Source organism: Protopterus annectens, chromosome 1.part1, assembly GCF_019279795.1.
Source record: "Protopterus annectens isolate FY-2018-M chromosome 1.part1, PAN1.0, whole genome shotgun sequence".
Classification (NCBI taxonomy): domain Eukaryota; kingdom Metazoa; phylum Chordata; order Ceratodontiformes; family Protopteridae; genus Protopterus; species Protopterus annectens.
Window position 1 is genome coordinate 116757693 of NC_056726.1, and position 24547 is coordinate 116782239.

Consider the following 24547-nt stretch of genomic DNA (forward strand, 5'->3'; position numbering starts at 1 on the left):
TAGTACAGCATGTAGAAATTGTGTATAAGAGTAAAAAAGAAGGAAAATAAGAAAGAATGTAAAGTAAAACAAATCCAGAATGAGTTAAGGAAAATTTGAAAAAGAAATTACTACTGTTGAATTGGGTGAAGTACCTACGAAAGTAAATGTTGATTCAGTATCAGCCCCAGATGGTATAAGTTATGGAATGACAAGAAACGAGTGGATTGTCAAGAAGGGTAGTTTGTAAATATACTGAATGAATAGTTGAAAAGTGATTTGTTTATGAAGAGTTGTATAGTGGGGTATTAAAATTTATATGGAAGAAAGTTGAGAAGAATGAAATTAAAAAATGGAGACCCATCACACTAAATAAGACAAATTATAAAATTATGTGGAATAACACAGCAGAGAATGGAAGGCAGGATGTGGAATATTATGGAAGAAAGTATATATGGTATAAAAGGGAAGGGATGTCAAGAATTATTACTGCCTGGGAGAAAAATTGTGGATGATATTATAATAAAGGGGGATGTTAAACTTATGGTAGGTGATATTAGCAAGGCATTTGATACAGTGAGACATGATGATTTGTGGGATGTTATGGAGAAGTATGAATACGTAATACAATTAAGAGAGAGTGAGTATGCCAGCATATGAAAATAATAAAGTGAAAGTGTTAGTGAATGGGTGGCTGAGTAAAGAAATATGCATAAAGTGTGGTATAAGACAAGGAATAAGTGAAATATTGTTTGCCCTGGTAATGAATGCAATAGTGAGTGAAATAGATTATAAAATGAAATATGTTAGATATTTAATGCAAAAGGAGGTGGTGATTCCAGTAGTTTTGACATAGTCAATCTAGTTGCAGTTGCAAAGAACAGAATTTGGATAAGGGAAGTGTTGGTTTGTCTAAACTGATGTTTAAAGGAAATGGACTGACCCTGAATAAAGATAAAAGTAAAGATATGGGTGATGTGGTGAAAACTGAAGGTGTGTATTTTTCAATGAATGAGGTGTCTTTGCTACAGATAAAATTTGGGAGAATGATGTAGTTCTGATGCAATGGAAGGGTTTGATAAAAGAAATGAAAGAAATGTGTCTTCTGCAGAGGACATGTAGATTAGTATTCAGGAAATGCTGTAATAAAGCAGAAAACCATCATATGTGTCAAATGTTTATATTAGCCCACAAAAATATGAAAAGGAAATTGTGCAGTTTGTGTTTTCTTTCATGTGGAGTTTAAGATTAAACCTGGTGAAAAAAGATGTACATGAGTGGAGATGAAGGAGGATTGGGTTTATTAAATCCAGCTGTTTACTCTGCTTTCTTAAACGTGTATAGAGTACTAAAGTAGGTAAAGGAAGAGAATGAGAAAGTAATAGGATGTTTAAATATAAATTACTAAGAGGTCTGGGAGATAATGCGAATAAGAAAAGGAGAAAAAGTACATGCAAATGAAGAAATTAAAAATTATCAAGAAGAAATACCGACACTGAAAATAAAAACTGATAATAAAGAGAAAGACATAAGGATGTGATATAACAATGTGATGAAACAATATTATTATGTAAATCCATAGGAAATTGTACCAGAAGAACTAATTAAAGCCATTAAAGTCAGGAAAAGTGGTGTACCAAGATAGAAGACCGTCAGGATTTCCTACGGAGATTGGTAATAAATACAGTACCAGTAAAAGGACTTAATGCATGATAAAAACTACCAATAAATAAAAAAATCGTACTGGGCAGGAAACGACTCAATAAAGTCACCACTTTTTTTGCCAAAACACATAAAAGCATTAAGCGCTTTCATCCTATTACGGATTATTTAGAATGTTGAAACAAAACCTCAAACACAATAAAAGCAAAAAAGGGCATTAAGAATGCTTTTACAAACAAAAATCACTCTCCTTAAATAGTTATATTAAAAACAGCCAATAGTTAACATAGCAAAAGCATTTAAAAAACTGTACACTTGAGTCCATAAACAACTTATCCTCTGTTAAAAGGTCATCAAAGAAAACTCAATAGTTACAAAAACACCCATTTAGTGACAGTCTGAAATAAAAACATTGTTAAAAAATACTTTTAAATCATGTATTAAAAAATATGATTATACCACTTTTAAAAACTTCTTTAGTAAAAATGGTTGGAGAGAGAATTTATCATTAATTCCTGGGGGGGGGGGGTGCGCAAATGTAATCTGCCATACGGCTTCCCTTAACTTCAACTTATTTTTAAGTCACCCCCCCCCCCTTGGATCAGTTTGAACTTGTTCCAAAATGCCAATCTAAACTTTTTAAACCAAGAGCAATTTTGAGAGTGCATTTTTTTCACTCTGAACCCTTATACTACACAAATGTTCATAAACTCTTTTCCTTAGACACCTTTCTGTTTTTCCGACATAAAATGCTAGGCAGCTATTACATAGGGCCATATATACAACTTTCTTGGATTGACAGTTACCTCTAATAAAATAGACGACTGAGTTCTTGCATTCTGCAGTGCTAAAACCTCAGTCTCCAAAATGTATGAACATTGCGGGCATGATCCACATCTACTTGTGCCCACTGTATATAAGGTACTGTTCCTAAGCCTATTACTCCAAATTTTCCCTTCAAATTGGAACCGGTCTTACAAGCAAAAGTTGGGCTACCCCCCACTAAGTCACATAATTGCTGGTTACCCCTAATAATATTCCAATTCTTTGTGACCATGACTTTGATAGTCTTAGAAAATGGTCCATATTGGATCACCAATGCTCTCTCATAATTGTCATTTACATCTTCCTTTGATGTTATGAGGGGACCATTCCCTAAGAGGGGTTTATATCTAAGCCCCCATTGTTCCTTAACATAACTAACCGTTTCCCTTTCCAAATCCAAAGGGTAGCCACAATCTAAAAACAACACACCAAAAGATGGTTCAGAAACTACATCATCAAAGTTGAAAGTCATCCTGGCTACCCTAATACAGTGTCCTTTTACAATACTCTTTTTTTGACAGAACGGGTGGCAGTTTGAAAAATCCAGATAACTATTACTAAAGGTTAGCTTCCTTTGAACCCTTGACCTAAAACCTGCACCTGGACTATTATGGTCAATATAAATGTCCAAGAAGTTAATGCCTCCCTGGTTGTGATTATATGTAAACTTTATAACAGTAGAAGAAAGGTTCAAGTGGTCTAGAAAACTCTTAATCATGCCACCAGGTCCCTCCCATATCAAAAAAATGCAATCAAGGTATCTCGCGTAAAATTTAATGAACTTGGAAAATGTAGAATTGAGCACATATTTGCCTTCCCAATCAGCTAGCACCAAACTGGCATAAATGGGAGCACAAGAAGCACACATTGCAACTTTTTAGACTGCATATAAAATTCCCCCTCAAAATAAATAAAGTTAAAAATCTAACACAATAAACATTAACTCAACCAACAAATTGATTTAATCATTCAAAACCTTAGTGTATTTAAACAGACTGTTACTAAAATGTTCCAACCCTTCATCTTTGAAACAAAGAGTTAGAAGGTCACAGTGAAAAACCAATCAGAAAAAAACTAAATGAAAACTCAAGCCAAGCTTGAACTTCCAATGAGTGACCTCCCAAACCTCCTGTAACAGAGGCACATGGGATATATGCAAATGACCCTTATGAACATCAGGTGTTTCAGCTATATGGTGATTCTGATTGCCCATGACTTTTACATTTGAAGTCGTTTTAATGGACAATTTCAGGCCAATAAAGCCAAATCCCACTAGCTACGGATATGCATATTTCGGCTTTGTTATGACTCCGTCAGCATAACATAAGCAGAGTGTTTGACTAAGCATAACAAACACAGGGTTGTTATACCCAGCTGATGTCCATTATCTAGGCAATCAGAATCGCCTCTGTTACAGGAGGTTTGGGAGGTCACTCATTGGGAGTTCTATCTTGGCTCTTTGTTTTAATTTGTTATTTGGGATATTTTGCAGTCACTCTAATGATAATGGACATCATCTGGGTATAACAACCCTGTATTTCTTATGCTTAGTCAAACACTCTGCTTATGCTATGCTGATGAGGTCATAACAAGGCTGAAATATGCATATCCATAGCTAGTGGGGTTTGGCTTTATTGGCCTGAAATTGTCCATTAAAATTACTTCAAATGTAAAAGTCACGGGCAATCAGAATCGTCATATAGCTGAAACACCTGATGTTCATAAGGGTCATTTGCATATGTCCCATGTGCATCTGATACAGGAGGTTTGGGAGGTCACTCATTGGAAGTTCTAGCTTGGCTGGAGTTTTTAACCCTTCATCTCTGGGAATGAATGTGAAAAGATCAACCACATCTATGGTGACAAATGTTAAATCAGGAGCCCACAGTTTACCTTTTAATCTACCTAAGAAATCCCACGAATCCTTAATTATATGTTGAATTTGATTCATAATAGCTTTAAGAGTTCTATCATTATAAATAACAATAGGGTAGTTTTAGACCCCCTCCCTTAAACTATATGTCTAAACGGGGGTTTCACAACATCTTTATGAGTCTTTGTGATTCAAAAAAATGGTAGCTACCATAGGGAATGTGAAATTTCAAAAATGTATAAGTTTCAGGTGAAATCCTCTGTTCTAATAAATATTCTTCTAGGTAGGAATCAATTCTCTGGTACCCTATATTAATTTCAGAGGCAGTGTATGTTTGGTCATTATCTAATAAATCTAGCATAACATGGATGCAGTCATGAGTGTTAAAAAGGACAATCCCTCCACCCTTATTTGGCTTCATAATTGTAATTGAACTATCATCCCAGAAATTATTCAAAATTTCCTGTTCGTTATTACTTAAAGTAAACGAGGTGGTCTTTCTAGGACCTAAGTTCAAATTTATATAAATCGTCTATAAGAACATTTTCAAAAACACTCAGGGTGGGGTGTACAGGGGGATTCCAAACACTTTTTCTCTTAATTGATGGTTTTGAGGAAGCTCTTCCCTCTACTGATTTCCTTTCATTCATTAAAAATGGCAAATTTAACTTCCTTATGTAAGCCTTAACCTCTAATATAGAGTCTACTAGATCAAACTTTTTGGAGGGAACACATTTCAAAACTTTTGAAAATAAAGAAAAATGTTCAATTGAAATATTAATACCTGCATAATTATAAATACAAAAACCTTTATAAGAATGAATAATGTTATTATAATATTTATTTGGGTGACCACCTTCTCCCCTTCACAAACTTGTTTTTGTGAGGGAAGTGGTTCCCTTGTTCCCTTATGTCTTGAGAATACCACTCATGTTTGTGTCCTTTCTATTTGCCCTTCTGAAAAAAAAGTGTTGTTTTTCCTATTATTGTTCTCAACATCACTTCTTAAAGTATTGCCAGAACTCCTTGTTCCTTTATCGTACCCTTTCCCCTTATAAACTTGTGGCTCCTGCCTTTTGAGTTCATTCTTCCCCTTACCAGCTGAAAAAACATTAGGGTATGCTTTATTCTCTCTGTGTACTGCCCAAATCCCTATCAGTTTTCTTCTGTTTCCTATGTAAAATCTCAACACATTTATGGCCAACAGTCTCTTCTATTAATGAGATTAATATAGGGTACCAGACAAATTCTCCCTCAAACCATTTTTATTAAAGAAGTTTTTAGAAGTGGTATAATCATATTTTTTAATACATGATTTAAAAGTATTTTTTAACAATGTTTTATTTCAGACTGTCACTAAATGTTTTTTTTTTTTGTAACTATTGAGTTTTTTTATGACCTTTTAACAGGGGATAAGTTGCTTATGGAATCTTAAGCATACTTCTCTTTAAATACTTTAATTATGTTATCTGATGGCTGTTTTTAATGTAACTATTTAAGGAGAGTGATTTTTGTTTATAAAGCATTCTGAAGAAGTCCTAACCTTAATGCTTTTATGTGTTTTTGGCAAATAAAGTGGTGATTGTATTGAGTCATTTCCTGGCCAGTAAGATTTTTCATTTATTACCAGTAAAAGGGAATATGCCATATAAAAAAAAATTGACGAGTGTGTTTGTTTTGTGGTGAGGAAGAGACAACAGAGCATGTGTTTTTTTATGTAAAAGAGTGGCTAAACTCTGGAAAATGTTATGTGAAGGTTTTTTATTTTGAGAATATTAATGACAAACACTACAGATATGAATATGATTACGAATGGATATTATAAGAACAAGAAAAAATATGTGAGAAGGGTAGACACTCTGTTTATGCTATACTGACAAGGTCATAACAAGGCCGAAATATGCATAACCATAGCTAGTGGGGTTTGAATTTATTGGCCTGAAATTGTCCACTAAAACAATTTCAAATGTAAAAGTTATGTAATGTGAATTACTTGGAATGAAAGACTGAATGAAATGTTATTTAATGGAAAATTAATTTTGGCAGATATATACTGCAAAAAAATAGATTATGGTTGTGAAAGAAGGAGTAGGGGGTCAATTATGGAAGAATAAAAATGAAGATGTTATAAGAAACATTATAAATAATAAAAAATAAAATGTGGGCTTTGTTTTACAACAGGGGCGTGGTCAAAGTGACTGACATCTCTAGTGGCTGTGATGTAGCATGCAAATGATGCCTGAATGACATGCCGTTTAGATTTGCTTGTAATATCATCCATACATTGTTTGTTGATTGACACATTAATAAAATTGGCCAAAAGAGTCCTTAAAGTACCGGACTGCAGAGTGACAATTCCAATGAACTAAGAGGACATTCAAAAAATCAAAAAATAAAACAATAAGTTGTGTCTTTCGGCTTTTTCCCGGTTAGGGGTCGCCACAGCGGAACTCCGGTCCGCTAATGATTGGTAGTTCATTTTTACGTGCCGTGTTACCAGCCCTGATGCATAACCTTCAATGAAGGTACACTCATACACGCATGTCTCCACGCAGAAGACGCTCTAGCTGAGAATCGAACCGGACAGCATCTTATGGTGAGGCGACAATGTTACCGCAGCAATAAGTAAAAAATATATTACAAGTTCTTTTAAGAAGTTGAAGAAAGCAAATGTTAGTGGAGTTCTAAAAGACACTAAGACCTCAGAACCTTTGGTGGTCATCTGATTTATGCAAAAAGAAGCACGCCAAACTAGAGTGTGCAAACTTTCTCATAGACTTGATGCTGGACATGGAGATATGTTTATTTCCCTTTTTGCATGTCTATGTACCTGTCTGTCTGAGTTAAAGTTAACCTTGCCTCCTGTAGATTTCATGATTTTATTCATAAAGTTAGCCCTGGCAGTTGGGACATACTTTATTAAATAAATAAACTAAGCCATTCCTCTCAACTTTTTAGCACATAAATTGTGGACAAAACCAAAGATAACATGGGGGAGGGGAGGGGAGACAAAGACCTGATTTCCAAAACACATTTCAAATATTTCCCCTATAAACTCAGAAAGTCAATAGAATAACAGTTTTGGCATTAGGATGTATTTTCTGAATGATAAAAGGTTTGACAGTTAATCTTTCAATACTTACTCAGTTCAGTCCACAATGATGTACCAGAAAACTACTAATTTCAGGAGGTACCTACCAAAATATGAGGCACAAATCTGGACAGTCTGCAAAGTTGTGGACACTTAAAAGGTTTGAACTAAGCCTATATAAAGATACCATGTCATCTCTTATACAGGATCTAGTACAGGAAAAATGTCTACTGTGAAAAATTAAGTGCTCCTGTTTCTGACCTTCTGCTTTGATTTTTAAGGTTTAGTACTAAGATTTTTAATGTTATAAGATTATAAGGGTGAGTGGTATGACTATTGTTATCCCTGGTAACATTTTCAAAAAGGGAAAAAATGACTGCATCCATTCACACTGACTCAGAAGAATAACTACATAGCTGTATTACATACCCTTCAACTGCCTGCATTTTCGCAGAATGTCCAGATTTTTGCCTCAAAATTTTTATCTGTTTCTCTTAAAATTTGTGGCTTTCTGGCAAATCACTGAGGATAGAAGTCAATAAATAATGACATATATTTGTGTTTCCGATTTCGCATCCTTCAGAAAATGCATGCTTACACAAATCCTGTTATTTTAACAACTTGCTAACAAGTCCACACTATATGCTTTCTGCATGCTGACAATCCCGAATGAATATTAATGTGGATGAAAAAAAAACATTACATGTTTATTCAACAATATAGAAAAAAAATCACCATGTGCTGGGTCTTGGGCATGGTTTGGGTGAGCCATGCTACTGCACATCTGGTGGGATACTGCTGTAAAACAAAGTTGAAATGTATATATATCATACCTCCCAACCAGTTAGAGTAAAAGATCTGGACAAAGCCACAAATAATGGGGAGACAAAGGCCCAAAAATAGGGACACTTTTTAAATATCGCTCTTATAAACTTAGTTGATAGAATACCAGGTTTTGCATTAGCATGAATTTTCTGAAGGATATGAAGTCTGGACTGAAACTCAAATGTCTGCCATTATTTTCTGACTTTAGTCCTCAATGATTTGCCAGTGATTTTCCAGAAAACCCACAATTTTATGAGAAACAGGTCAAAAACATGAGGCAAAAATCTGGACATTCTGCAAAAATCTGGACAGCTGAGGGGTATATAGATTCCTGTATATACCTTCATTTTGTTTTATAAATACAGAAATATGCAAATAATGTGTTTTGTATGTCATATAAAATAAAAGACCCACATTTTTAATAGGTGTCGTGGGATCTTTGACACCCACCAGACTCAAGAAGATAGGACCTCAGTTTGACATCTCATGCAAAGGATGCTCTACATACAACTTCCACTCCTCTCCAGAAAAGGAGTTAACAAGGGACTAGTAAGGTAGCAAATAAAATGCACAATTGATTAAAAAATCAAAATAAGCAACATATGTTTGTGTTTAACAAAAATTCAAAATACTCTTCTCCACTACCTTCTCTAAACAAAACTACACAAAGTATGCATGTACACCTTGAGCTACAAAATACGAAACCTCATTTATAGTAGATAAATCATATAAATTATTGTGCAGTGACAATGCTAGCCGCGGTTTGCACACTACATAGTACGGCTCTCAGCCTTCCTGCACGTGGGAGACTGCCTCTCACAATGTGAAATAAACGGACAAAATGTGGCACACTTAGCTAACAGCTTTGACTAGGAAATTCACACAGGAAGGTTGAAAGGTGGTATTTTTGTACTTATGAAACGTTCTTTTGATAAAATGTTGTTGTTGTTGTATCTTTCGGCTTATCCCGGTTACGGGTCCCCACAGCGGAACTCCGGTCCGCTAATGTTTGGTAGTGGATTGTACGTGCCGAGTTACCAGCCCTGACGCACAACCTTCAACGAAGGCACGCCCATTCACATGCCGCTTACCATGGGTATTGGTGGAAAATACCTAAAAATGTATACAATAGACACTTTCAGTATGGAATATGGACTTTTTTAAGAGAGAAAAAAGGAACACTCTTCATAACGGGTTACACGTGAGTGTATTTCATGCATACGACTGCACTGGTCCACAAGGTTATAGCACGAAACTCATATTTGTATTCATTTCTCATGCTTTTGCTCCATCTACCTATTTAAAACGAAGTGTTCAACCTTCACCCTACAGTCTCGGTAAGGGGGCACGTTTTCTAAAATGTTGCAACTTATAACCATAAAAATGCAATTTTAACGGTGTCCTGCTATCAGGTAAGTCTATTTCATATAGCTCTACCCAGTAAACACTAGTTTACACAAGTCTAAACATTACCTTCCGTTTCAGCTATAAAGGCTTTGAGAGATTGACAGGATAATGTACTAGTTTCAGTACACTGAGAATGCCTAGCTAGACCTCTGCTGATGGAAAGAGAAAACATTTTTAAGAATACTTTCCATCTGAGATTCTAGTATTACCGCACGTAGATAGGTTACGCGCAGGGGGCGTAATTATTTCAGTGGGTATGTAAGAATATGGGGCGGTGCTAGAAATAGGGTGAGAAGGTATCTCTGAGTCTCCCTGCTGGCAGCAGGCTGATGAGAACGGTGCTCTTCATTTTGTGAATTGGTGTGTGAAAAGGAAGCGGGAGTTATGTGCTAGTAGCTGGGATAAACGTTGGCAGTGCAAACGAAGACACTTTCCCCACTGGCGGAAAGAAAAACGGCAGCCCTGCAGACAGCACTGACTATTAATCCAGGTGCTGTCCAGTTACATAAGTCAACTCTGCACCTGGTGCAAGGTTTGGAAGTGCTTAAGCATCTACAGAGTCCAGGAGTCTGCGTTACATTTCTCCAGCTCATTAACTGTGTGAGAGTGACAGGGGACGTTGATGTTTACAGACTCCGTTTAATGCTGTAAGAATGGGAATTCGGGTGTTCGTCGCATCCTCTTCTGCCTCTGTTTTGGTGAGTGATATGGCGTTGATGCAAAACATCAGTGGTCATCAGTGTTTAGTAGACATGCTTACATTAAAGTGCACTGGTCAGTAGGCAATACTAGGTGAAGTATAGCAATGTTAACGAGTGACTGTACTCTTTGCTAGCCAAACGGCACTCTGCGCCTTAAGAGGAGGGGTGCAACGCCTCTGAATATTTCTAGTTTATGCAGAGCAGGAAAATATGACAGGACACTGGTCTCATCTTGGTGAATGTCCTTTTTTTTCCAGACCACAGCATGCAGATGCAAATTAAAGCAGTAAAAGTGTTGCTGCGTATAGTTCTATATTTTTCTAATGACCGTATTGAAGATACGTTTGTTTTGAATAATTACAACAGTTCAGTGTGCTATAATCCTTTTTTGTATCGTATTAAAAAAAGTTTTGGCTATTTGAACCGCGCCTTACCACTTATTTGAACTATTTTCTGCCCTGTACTGCAGGATAACTCACCCAGTAGATAAGCTATTTAAAACAGTTAGATAACACTGTGGTGCTTGACAGTAAGTATTTTGTCATATGGGCTGTAAGTCTTTGACCCTTTTAGGTATTTCAATTTCTGTGGGGTTTAATTTTCATGCAATATTTTTTCCTTGTGAGGCCTTCAGCCAGTATCTGTAAGCTTTGAACAGATGTGAAGGTTGGGTGCAGAAGAGTTTCAGATAACTTTACTAAAAAGAAGTCCACCTCATATTTGCCTTTTTCCTTGTAACATGAACCCATGATTTTGCCAGTGTCTTACGCCAGGCAGAGTAAAGAGCTGCACATAGTATTGTACAGTGAAATGCTAAATTAAATATACAGGAAAAATCCTGATCTTGTGGCTTATTGAGATTTTAGTAAGGTTCTTGGTAAAGCTGTCAATGCTGTAACTTAGAAGTAGGTTGTGGGGACATTTAAATGGTGGGGAGATACCCATAATGCATATTCAGATGGCCAGGAAGTGATTGAGTACACAGAAGTAGGGATTGCAAATATGAAGGAAGATCAGTCTGCACGTACCTCTCAATTGTTCAGATTTTTGCAGAATGTCCAGATTTTTGGCTCATACTTTTGGTCTGTTTCTCATAAAATTTGTGATTTTCTGGCAAATCACTGATGATTTGAGGCTTTAAGTCACTATGCAATGACATACATTTGAGTTTCTGGCTTCAAATCCTTCAGAAAACATATGTTAAAACAAATCCTATTTTTCTAGCAACTTTCTAAGTTTATAAGAGCAGTATTTAAAATATGTCCCTATTTTTGGGCCTTTGTCTCCCTATTTTGTCAGACTTTGTCCAGATTTCTTGCATAAAGAGGTTGAGAGTTATAATTATGTAGAAAAAGTTGTAAACTAGTAGGGTGCCAGTAGGTTCAGTGTTGGAATTACTCCTGTTTAAAGTATTTGTGCAGGATATCTCCCTGGAGTTAAGAGACAAAGATAACAGTGTTCACACATGATAACAAGTCTGCTGTGGTGATAGAAAGGCAGTACCAGAGGCAGCTGATTTTTTGTTTCCGAAAAATGAAGTTACATTTTCATGAAAATAAATCCAGGAACTGATGATTTAATTTTAAGTTTCTTCTGCACCAGTATATATTGAAAACTGAGTCTTCTGTGCATAGAACATGTTTTAATGATGCAAGCTAAAAATGTTATTAATGTAAGCAGACATATATTGTGTGGTGACTTAGTTCTATGGCTTAAAATTCCATGAAAACTCCATTGTTTTTTAATTTCTCACACAGTCCAAACTGAAAACCGGTGTTCCTAGTTATTCCAAGTGTATTGAAAGAAATACTTAAGTCTAGAAAAGAGGCTTGTTTGCTGCAGCTTTGAATACGCCAGTAGTTAGTAGTTTTGTCAGAAACAAGAACAAGATGACATGTAAACCACAGGTCCTTTTCCTTGCTAGCTGCAGATGGACATTATTTGCCGCCATAGCAATACCCATATTTGCTGAAATGCTTGTCAGAGTTACTTGCATCCAGCCCAGAGCAGTTTCCTTCCAGGAGAGAAGACATCAGAGTTGTTAAGGCTATTGTTATACCTGAAGCTAGGGAAAGAATTAAGAATGATCAAATTTTGCTTTAACAAATTAATTTGTCAGAGTTGTTGATATGGTTGACAGAAACAACCTGTATCTGGGCATCTAGAGGCAATGTAGAAATTGTTCATGTACACAGACAACCCTGTCCTCCTACCACCCAACACTACAACCTATGAGAGATGCACTTATCTAGCCAAACTGGAGGTAAAGCTCTCCCCAACCAAGACTGAACTTGACAGTCAAGAGGAGAAGGTAAACATTTGCACCACACCACACTCATCACACAGTCTCACTAAATCTACACCACCAAAATCCATACATAGTAACACAAAAACTTTCTTAGTGGCTCTCAATAATAATCTGTCTAAGCAACAGAAACCTACAAAGCAAAAACACAAGCAACTTCCATCCCCCAACACAACCCAAATGACACACAGCCCACAGACTCAGTGTGCCACTCAACCACAGCCGATAAGGTAAAACAGCGTACCCAACACACTAGTCATAGGTGACTCCATTGTCAGGCACACTGATGTCCCACTCACCAGGCTAAACAAGGTGAAGGTTACTGTCAGCTGCCTGTCGGGTGCCAGGATCCGCCACATAACTCACGCACTCAGGTCACTCCACAACAAGTACAAATATGACTCTGTCATTGTCCATGTTGGTGTGAATGACCTGAGATGTACCTCCCTGGACTACATGAAAAGAGACATGGAAGAGCTCTCCAATCTTGTAGCCCAGGCAAGTATGACCCTAGCCCTGAGTAGCATTCTGCCATCGCCTAGAATGATACCGCAATACAAGGACAAAATGATTGACTTCAACAATTGGCTAAGCTTCTGGTGTCATTCTGAGGGGATCCAGTATCTGTCTGCTTGGGATGATATGATCGACAGACCACAATGCTTTGCCAGAGATGGCCTGCACCTGTCGCCCCTGGGATTCCGGATACTGGCTAAGGCTCTTGCTGCCCCTGTAGTGCCTTTTTTAGGCAAGGTTCAAATGACAAATTCATCACCATAACAGGAACAGGCAAGCAAAAACTGAGGGTAATGCTACTCAATGCTAGAAGTCTAAATCTCAAAATGCACTCACTCGAGGCACTCCTTAAAATGGAGAACATCGATGCCTGTGTAGTGACTGAGACCTGGTTCAAGGCTCCAGAGAGCACCCCTGCACACCACTCTTTTCGGCCATGTAACCAGGACCGAAACACCAAAGGCGGAGGTGTGTCCATATTCATTAAGGATATCTACACCTCCAGGCTAGTTGCTCAGCATAATGCATCTGAGGTTATCCAAGTGCAACTAACTCTGGGCAAAACTGCAATCCAAATTGTAGCTTGCTACAGATCCCCCTCCATGCCCCAGGATTCCCACTCTTCTTTTCTTGATGTACTGGAAAATATTAGGGTTCAACCAAACACCCTAATAGTGGGCAACTTCAACTACCCCGCCATTAACTGGGAAAACTACTCATGTACCAACTCCTTAGCTCAACGCTTTCTGGAATTCATAAACTCCAATGTCCTGGATCAACTTATCCACACCCCCACCAAGGGCAACAATATCCTAGACCTCATCATTACCAAAATGAGTGACCGGTGTTCCACACCTGAAGTCACCTCCTCGTTGGTCCGATCCAACCATAAGCTAATCACCCTTGATATCCACATCCCGCCCCCACCCCTCAAGAAAACCACGGTAAAAAATTTCTCCAAAGCCAACTTCATGCTTCTTAAGACAGTGGTGAACTTCATGATACTTATGCAGATGGACAATACAGTTACAACTGCTGAATCCTTCACAAATGCACTCTATAAGCACTTACACGAGTGCATGGATCGTGCTATCCCAAACAGAACCAAGACACTTGTTTGTTTGTGTCTTTCAGCTTTTCCCAGTTAAGGGTCGCCACAGCGGAACTCCGATCTGCTAATGATTGGCAGTTGATTTTTACGTACCGGCTTGCCAGGCCTGATGCACAACCTTCAATGAAGGAACGCCCATTCACGCATGTCTCCACGCAGAAGACGCTCTAGCTGAGAATCGAACCGGACAGCGTCTTACTGTGAGGCAACAATGCTACCGCAGCACCACCACTGTGATCTATACAAAAATCAAACGTACTGATGTTACACTGTCAAAAGCGCCATCCGGCAGCGAAACACCAAAATCGCTAGGCCAAACAAACAAAAATACATCTAAAATCCATTCAAAGCCTATAGGAAACATATTAAGAACTCCTTATTTTTCCCAATGGAATTTTCAAATTTGACTCATGAAGACACAAGAAATGTCTACAAACCATCCCTCCAAAAAAAGGAAGCCAATCTGGTGGTCCCCTGCCATAAACAAACTGTACAACAGAAGGAAGAAACTGTTGCAAAAGAGAGTAAAATCCCATGAGTGGAGGAGCTCCCTGGTCAGCCTCAGTAAGAAGCTGAGATCCCTCATAAGATCCGCCAAAGGTAACTACGAAAACAAAATCGCCACTGATTCTAAGTACAACCACAAAGCATTCTATAGCTATGTCACGAATCTCCATGGCAACACCCAGATCTGCTCTGAGTTACAGTTACAATGGCACGAACATTACTTAACCAACTGATATTGCCAACATCTTAGCAGGTAGGTTCAGTGCTAACTTTACCCCCCTCACCCCCTAAAGGGCCAATCTCTATACAGGAAGAATGCAGAGTCCCTGTAATCACAACTATGCAGGTAAAAGCCGCACTCTCTAAAGCCAAAAACACAACATCCATGGGACCGGACAACATCCCAGGCTGCGTTTTACATGAACTGGCTCCCCACCTAACCACTTGGTTCAATAATAGCCTCTCATCAGGCTTTATGCCCACTGAATGGCGCACAGTAACAGTTATCCCACTCCACAAAGGGGGAGCCACCGCTGATCCTGGGAACTATCACCCTATTAGCCTGACGAGCCTGGTCTGCAAAGCCATGGAACGTATCATCATGGAACTCATAAACAAAGACATTGGTAACCTCCAAACTCTGGATCCCACCCAGTTCGGGGTTTGTGAAAGGCAGATCATGCCTCCTGAACCTGACCGACTTCTTTGAGGCAGTCACCAAAGCCGTAGATGAGGGTAAGGTGGTTCACACAGCCTATCTTGTCCTCGCCAAGGCTTTTGACACCATCCCCATTATAGCTAAACTCACTAAACTAGGTATAAACCCCTACATCACAAGATGGGTTGCCAACTGACTCACTGACAGAACCCACACTGTAAAAGTTGCAGACTCCAAATCTGACCTCAAACCAGTGACAAGTGGAGTACCACAGGGTTCAGTCCTGGGACCTCTCCTGTTTGGTATCTACTTCTCTGAAGTACAGGCTAACACAGAAGGCCTCTGGCTAACGAAGTTCGCAGATGACTGCCAACTAGGAGCCATAGTCAAGTCCCCAAATGATGTGGACATTCTACAGAACTGCCTCGCTGAGACAGATGCCTGGTGTCAGAGCCATGGCCTCAAGCTCAATGCCAAAAAGTGCATTGTCATCCCCTTTGGTAAAAACTCTGTACCCATGAACTACTACATAGACAGCAGTCTACTTAGCACCGAATGTGTGATAAGAGACCTTGGGACCCAGGTGGACAGTAGTCTGTCCTTTGATAGTCACATCACCACAATAGTCAGGAAGTCCTTCTACGTGGCACACCTCATCATAAAAGGGTTCTCATCCAGGAAAAAAGAGGTCATTGTTCCCCTCTACTCGACACTCATTAGACCCATTATAGAGTACAATGCCCCTTTTGGAATGTACCTCACAAGACATCTGCAGCAGCTGTGAAGGTCACAGAAGTACCTCACAAGGAGGATTACTGGCCTCAAACAGATGCCCTACACTGACCGTCTCAAAAAACTCCAGCTTTACTCCATAGCATATCACCTACTCCGAGGTGATCTCTGCCTAACATATAAAGCTATGTATAACCCAGAGCTGTTGTACATGCTACACCTAAAGAAATCTTATTCCTCCGAGCTACATGCTCTAGGGACCTAAACCTTGTCACCACAGTAAACAGGACAAGCTGGAGGGATAGATTCCTGTCCCAGAGACTTCCCATAATTTGGGACAGGCTACCCATCTGTCAAGCAAAGTTCTTCATTAGCACTCCTCAAGAAAAATCTTGATGAGTGGATGGGAAATAGGAAATACTCCCCGGGGATCACTTCTGTGTCTCTGCTCAACAGTGGCACAGGAAAATAACTTTCTTGGGTGGCGTAAGCCAGGGAACCTTGTTGGCTAGGCTTATGTAGGCCCTTGGGCCGATAGCCTAGTACCTACCTATGAACCTATGAACCTATGCTGTAATAGAAATACATGATATAGATTAGTTTTATGCTTCCAGGGTTAATACTGTACACATTTGGCTCAATGGTAATATTAAATAGACAAGTTTTTATTTCATTTATACTTGGAAGACAAGATATTGCTAAATGTTCTGGTTACTGATGGCTGAAGCATAGATACATTGATTAGGACCATTTATAGAGCTCAGACATTTACTGGAGTATAATTAGTATGGGGAGGATTACAGATTATGGCTATATGCTAGCAGTTTAGTATCCAAGAGGTTGGGGATATACTTACGTTTGCTGATAAGTCTTAAAAATGCATTGCTTTTTCCATTGACTTGAATGGTCAGAATACAACTTTAGAAAAGTTAAGGCTAGAATGGCATGCTGAGAGAGCAGAATGTCTTGGTATTGCACATTATATCAATGTGTGCATGTCTGTGACTAGGACTATAGAGACAGTACAGTCAGGGAGGTGGAAGGCCTTAAGCTTAATGCTGCAGATGAAGGTAGCTGCCTTAAAAAGACAAGTGATCCTACACTTTTTTTGAACATCCAACATGGCAGAGGATTGCTGACAGAGGACAGACAAGAACGTTTTTCTTTATTATTATTAGAATGCTTTTTATTGAAGTTGGGTTTGTGGCTCTGTCTGTCTATCCATCTGTGGTTCTGTCACTCTGTTGTGAGACAACAGAAAAAACACTGAGCTTTGCAAAGCTAAATTTCATAAAAAGTATTTTAATATTATTGACACAGACACAATGAGCATCCTTAACACACACACACACACACACACACACACACACACACACACACACACACACACACACACACACGGGGCAGATACAACAAAAAAAGCCAAACTACTTTTTAAGAGCAATCTGATGGTAATGTGGAATTCACTTGCTCAGAATTACATTGTGCATAATTTGTAAAACAGATACTGAAACCCAGTCCTACACACTAATGTTTTACTATCGTAAAACCTTTATATTTTAAGTTTTAAAAGGGAATGGCAGGCATACCTCTCATTAGTCCTCGATTCTGACTCAAAGTTTAATTCTTCTCCTCTTAATCCAGACTTACACTCTCACATCTCTCTGTACATCATTTCCTACACACACACACACACACACACACACACACACATACACACCCACACACACACACACACCAGAAAAAAAAAATGTAGGTTTAAAACAGCGGGTATGTTTACGCACATATTTTAAATAAGTAGCCAGTGAACTAATGTGTTGTACTTAACTATGCTATTTATATATCTATATCATATATATTATATATATATATATATATATATATATATATATATATATATATATATATATATATAATATAATGTGTATATATATATATATATATATATATATATATATGTGTGTGTGTGTGTGTGTGTCTGTATTATCAACCAAACCATTTGCTAAGATCTGAAAATCAATCACTTATCCAAGTTAAGAGACCTAAACTCCCTGTGGGCCAATACCTTTACTCTTTCACTGTAACTAAATTCTGGAATGCCCTTCCATCTTCTCTATGGACTATAAATAATGCCCTGTCATTCAAAAAAATCACTCTACCAACATCTCTCCTCTTATTGGCTATGCCCTTGCACCATCCCCAATTCCTCAGTCACCTGATTACTAACCTGATTCATCTCTCAGATGCCCACACTCTACTTCACTCTCCCTATTGTGCACTCACCCTTAATCACAGCACAGTGTGCCTCACCCTGCCTCACATGCTAGTACTCACCCTTAATCACAGCACAGTGTGCCTCACCCTGCCTCACATGCTAGTACTCACCCTTAATCACAGCACAGTGCACCTCACCCTGCCTCACATGCTAGTACTTACCCTTAATCACAGCACAGTGCGCCTCACCCTGCCTCACATGCTAGTACTCACCCTTAATCACAGCCCAGTGTGCCTCACCCTGCCTCACATGCTAGTACTCACCCTTAATCACAGCACAGTGTGCCTCACCCTGCCTCACATGCTAGTACTCACCCTTAATCACAGCACAGTGTGCCTCACCCTGTCTCACATGCTAGTACTCACCCTTAATCACAGCACAGTGTGCCTCACCGTGCCTCACATGCCAGTACTCACCCTTAATCACAGCCCAGTGTGCCTCACCCTACCTCACATGCTAGTACTCACCCTTAATCACAGCCCAGTGTGCCTCACCCTGCTTCACATGCTAGTACTCACCCTTAATCACAGCACAGTGTGCCTCACATGCTAGTACTCACCCTTAATCACAGCCCAGTGTGCCTCACCCTGCCTCACATGCTAGTACTCACCCTTAATCACAGCCCAGTGTGCCTCACCCTGCCTCACATGCTAGTACTCACCCTTAATCACAGCCCAGTGTGCCTCACCCTGCCTCACATGCTAGTACTCACCCTTAATCACAGCCCAGTGTGCCTCACCCTGCCTCACATGCTAGTACTCACCCTTAATCACAGCCCAGTGTGCCTCACCCTGCCTCACATGCTAGTACTCACCCTTAATCACAGCCCAGTGTGCCTCACCCTGCCTCACATGCTAGTACTCACCCTTAATCACAGCACAGTGTGCCTCACCCTGCCTCACATGCTAGTACTCACCCTTAATCACAGCACAGTGTGCCTCACCCTGCCTCACATGCTAGTACTCACCCTTAATCACAGCACAGTGTGCCTCACCCTGCCTCACATGCTAGTACTCACCCTTAATCACAGCCCAGTGTGCCTCACCCTGCCTCACATGCTAGTACTCACCCTTAATCACAGCCCAGTGTGCCTCACCCTGCCTCACATGCTAGTACTCACCCTTAATCACAGCACAGTGTGCCTCACCCTGCCACACATGCTAGTACTCACCCTTAATCACAGCACTGTGTGCCTCACCCTGCCTCACATGCTAGTACTCGCCCTTAATCACAGCCCTGTGTGGCTCACCCTGCCTCACATGCTAGTACTCACCCTTAATCACAGCCCAGTGTGCCTCACCCTGCCTCACATGCTAGTACTCACCCTTAATCACAGCCCAGTGTGCCTCACCCTGCCTCACATGCTAGTACTCACCCTTAATCACAGCCCAGTGTGCCTCACCCTGCCTCACATGCTAGTACTCACCCTTAATCACAGCCCAGTGTGCCTCACCCTGCCTCACATGCTAGTACTCACCCTTAATCACAGCCCAGTGTGCCTCACCCTGCCTCACATGCTAGTACTCACCCTTAGTCACCGCACAGTGTGCCTCACCCTGCCTCACATGCTAGTACTCACCCTTAGTCACAGCACAGTGTGCCTCACCCTGCCTCACATGCTAGTACTCACCCTTAATCACAGCCCAGTGTGCCTCACCCTGCCTCACATGCTAGTACTCACCCTTAATCACAGCCCATTGTGCCTCACCCTGCCTCACATGCTAGTACTCACCCTTAATCACAGCACAGTGTGCCTCACCCTGCCTCACATGCTAGTACTCACCCTTAATCACAGCACAGTGTGCCTCACCCTGCCTCACATGCTAGTACTCACCCTTAATCACAGCCCAGTGTGCCTCACCCTGCCTCACATGCTAGTACTCACCCTTAATCACAGCCCAGTGTGCCTCACCCTGCCTCACATGGTGTGTAAACATTGTGTAAGTGCAGATTATCATTATCTGTCTGATCTACTGAATACCTGCCAAGCACCCGAGTCTTCCACAAAATGTTGCTATACATTGCCTATGTTACTGTGTCACTTCTGACTCCTGTATTATTCTATTCTATATTGTTAAATGCTGTTATTACTCTTGTATATTGTTAAATGCTGTTATTAACTCTCTAAATAATCTCTTAATTATGTACATTGTTTTTTTTTTTTGAGCTTTTCTCCCCGGGCCTCCACTGAAAATGGGCTCATTTCAGCCCAGTGGACTTTCCTGGTTAACAAAAGCAAATAAAATAAATGTGTGTGTGTGTGTATATATATATATATATATATATATATATATATATATATATATAATATCATATATATATATATATATATATATATATATATAGATATAAATCTGTTCCTACTGCCTAAACATATTAGTAACATATTATTGCAGTTTAACCTACATGTGGAGCTGTGCATAAAGTCAAACAAAAGCAAACTACGTGCTATTTTTAGTCTAACATGCAGGTGAAGCTGTTCCCTGATTCAGGTAAAAACAAAGTAACATATTGTTGCAGTGTAACCTATAGGTAGAGTTGCACATAAAGTCAAGCAAAAGCTAAATACATGCTATTTCTATTCTGACATGTAGGTGGAGTTGTTCCCTGATTCAGGCAAAAACAAAGTAGTATATTATTCCCGTCTAACCTACAGGTGGAGCTACACATAAAGTCGAGGCAAAGCCAATCAACTGCAGAAATAACCTTTATAAGCTTTATATTTATCATTATTTAGAATACTTTTTGTTGAAATTGGCTTTGTGGCTCTGTTTCTCTGCCCCCTGTGGTTCTGTCTCGCTAAACCAATTTCAATAAAAAGCATTGTAGTAATGTCAGAGGGACAATATTTTAGTCTTTAAGTAGAATATTGTTCCTCTGTCATTAGCGAGAAAATACACAGACACACATACACACCAAATCCATTCAGAATAATGTAGACATACACAGACATGCGCACAAACACACACACACACACACACACACACACACACACACACACACACACACACACACACACGCATCTCCATACATCCTTTCCTAACACATACATTTGAGAGAATACATGATCTATATAGTAAAGCTGAGAATGATCAGAAGTCATAAACTGCAGATCATACATTCTCCTTTTGGTCTTGTTCCCATTAAGAAGTACGGCTGACAGTAGCAGCAGTAGTAGTAGTAACAACTTCCCTATTATTCATTTTCTTTAAGGGGGGTTGGAATGTTTTTGATATGTAAAGCTGTTATAGATGAAGCATTGTATTAGTCATATATGTTTGATCAACTATTAATGTGTCGGTAGTCTAAGCGTAATGTAATGTGCCTGACGATGTACTTGGCATTGTTGTAGGCATATTATTCATGTGTGTTTGCATGTAAGCATTGACAGGTGTACCACCTGCTTATATTTGTTAAAAATGAAACAGCTGGTATCTCAACAAGCAGAACATTCATTCTTAACAAAATAACACAAATGGCAATTGTGACCTTACGTCTGACACCTGAGTTAAATCCCAGTAAACTGGGTAGGTGGAGTGGAGCAGAGGCTTTGTTTAACTTCACTTTTGTCTAGACATCTGTCACCATAGTGAAACAGTAAACAGTGACACAACAAAATAAAGGACAACAATTAAACATTTGCATATTGCAGGACTAGAAACAAGCAGAGTGTTGATGATGCAGAACAAAGTTTGTAGTACTTTTGAAGGAATACTGAGGATGCAGAAGCTGTGATGGTAGAACAGTTAACTAGGTGGTTTCCAAAGATGCTGTTTATATGCAGCAAAAAAGAGAAGGAGAATTCAAAATGCGAGTAAAAGGGCCAGCGGCTTCTCTTAAAAACAAGGTAAGGTGTTTACATATTGCTGCTGGTGCGACAGGTAGTGCACAGGATTAAGCTTATGAACTATCAGTGGGCTCATGCTCGTCAACAGTTGGCTCATTCAGCCTCCACTTCACTGTTGTGTATCTCTGAAAAATGATTAGCACCTGCAACGATATCGATCATTACTTACTCCACACGCACACACATACACCCACACACTGTCGCCTCTCCCTACATTATTTCCTCCACACATGTGTACGCACATGCACACACATACTTAGAAAAAATAAAAAGGAAAAAATAAAAATATAAATTAAATTAAAAAAAAAAAAAGATTATTTTAAAAAAAAAAATACTTTTTTGTTGAGTCACTCTAAAAATGTAAAAAATAAGGAAGAAGAGTGAGCACTTCGCAAATGAAACACAGACAAGCTGATTTCAGAAAAGCATTTGAGGTTGGTTTTGCTGATTCCTGCTACTTCTTCTCATACCTCATTATCGTAGTCAGCAAAACCAGCCTTAAATCCTTATTTTTTACTTTTCAGAGCGACTCAATAAAAAGCATTCTTTTTTAAAAAAATATATATTTTTATTTATATATTTTTTGTAAACTTGAAAGTAGCCTACACTTATCTGAGTCCTTATTTGTCAGTGAGGCCATTCATGAGTTTTTTTGTTGTGATGTAATTTCTTATTTCTTTATTTTGTGACCCATTCAATACTTCAGCTTATCTCTCTGGATGTTTTTACTTCAACTGATATGGTTATCCTCGTGGAGTTATTGGATGAATTTCTTATTTTTCATTTTGTTTTGTTATCAATCCATTTTTATTCTGCAACTGACCAAGCTTGTTACATTATACTAGTAAAGATCTGCAGAGTTGTGGAATCCTGTCAGTATGGGCATGCATGGCAGTCATAGTGAACTGCACAGTTTGTCTTACCCAGCATAGTTCTCAACCGCTTAAAGCAAAAAATCTGGACAAATATACATACAGTGGAGGAACAGATCTTAATTATTGCTGTTATAAACTTACCAAGCTGCTAGAATAACAGGTTTTGCACTGGCGTGCATTTTCTGAAGGATATAAAGTCTGACATTCAAATGTCTGTCATTCTTTAATGACTTTATTCCTCAATCATTACCCAGAAAACCACACATGAATATGGACATTCTGCAAAAATCTGGACAGTTGAGAGGTACATTGGCAAGTAACTGAACATCATAAGCTATGCTTGTGAAGTTTGGGAGTTTGCGAATTAACATTTGTCAACTAAACAGTTTGACTTACTACTTGTTAAATTCTACTCTGAGGACTTGCAAGTTTTGGTAGTGCATTAGGAAGTAACTACTTTGGTAAGGCTGTCCATGAGCCTTGTTAAACACTTGTTCAGTAGTTTAGTGGTCGAGCTCCATTTATTGTGCTAGATTACATTTGATGAAATTTCTTAAACAAAAGGTAAAAACTGTTTGTGAAGCAACTGGAATACACCATTTGTAAATGCCAATGTCTGTTTTGCTATGGAACTCTACTTTGTTTTGCAAACTTCCCATTCAAAATGTAACGTCTTGAAATGCTGTCAAGTTCACTGGGGTATGTCTTTTGGAGTTGTGTTTGTTGCTCTGCTGTGATACCTTATTACTTCATTTTGTTTTATTTCAGACGTAATTTGTTAAGCATTTTTTGTCATATCACTTGGTTTGTTTTCTAATAAGTTATTTTTTGTCAATAAATCATTATCTTGTTGTCTTTGTCAGTTATTTTACGTCCCAGTGCTTGAGCATTAAGCAGATAATTAAGCATTTGAATAAAAGTAGAGTTTAATTCCTTTAGATTCTCTTTGTGTTCCATAATTTACAGTTAAATAACCCAGAAAGTGAGCAAATGATGAAGCTATGGCAGGAATTCTGTAATTTGTTTATCTTTTAGGGGGTGTCAACATTTCAAAAGATTGAAGAAATGCTGCAGAAAGCCCTTCACAAAGGGCTGGGCTAGTTCTTTTTGACAAGATGCATTACTGGTGAATAGCACTGGAAGTGAGTGCTACTTGGTTACAGTCAGTGTGGTGGTGGTGGTGGTGGTGGGGAGGCTGTCCAGACTGTGAGAGTGCAGGCTGGGATAAAGCAGGAGGCAGTAAATGAGTTGTAGACATGCGATACAGTAAACTCTGTTACCTGACAGGCAAAGCATAACAAATGAAAATATGGTTGAATCTGATTTCATTGTAAATTTGTATTGTTCTATATGTTTAA

At 39.0% G+C, this 24547-nt stretch overlaps 1 protein-coding gene across 3 annotated transcripts in view; it reads left to right on the forward strand.

Annotated features, from left to right (window-relative positions):
- Positions 1–9881: 9881 nt before the first annotated feature.
- The window catches only part of SH3BGRL2 (SH3 domain binding glutamate rich protein like 2), a 453595-nt gene continuing 438929 nt past the window's right edge, over positions 9882–24547 (forward strand). Inside the window, exon 1 of one of the 3 annotated variants that reach the window (XR_006365157.1) lies at positions 9882–10360. Coding sequence is in view for 2 of the 3 variants with exons in the window: in XM_044073724.1 (XP_043929659.1) it covers positions 10316–10360 (45 nt within the window). In the remaining variant the exon portion in view is untranslated. The remainder of the gene's footprint in view (positions 10361–24547) is intronic. The other 2 variants (XM_044073724.1, XM_044073719.1) reach the window with 2 other exon arrangements.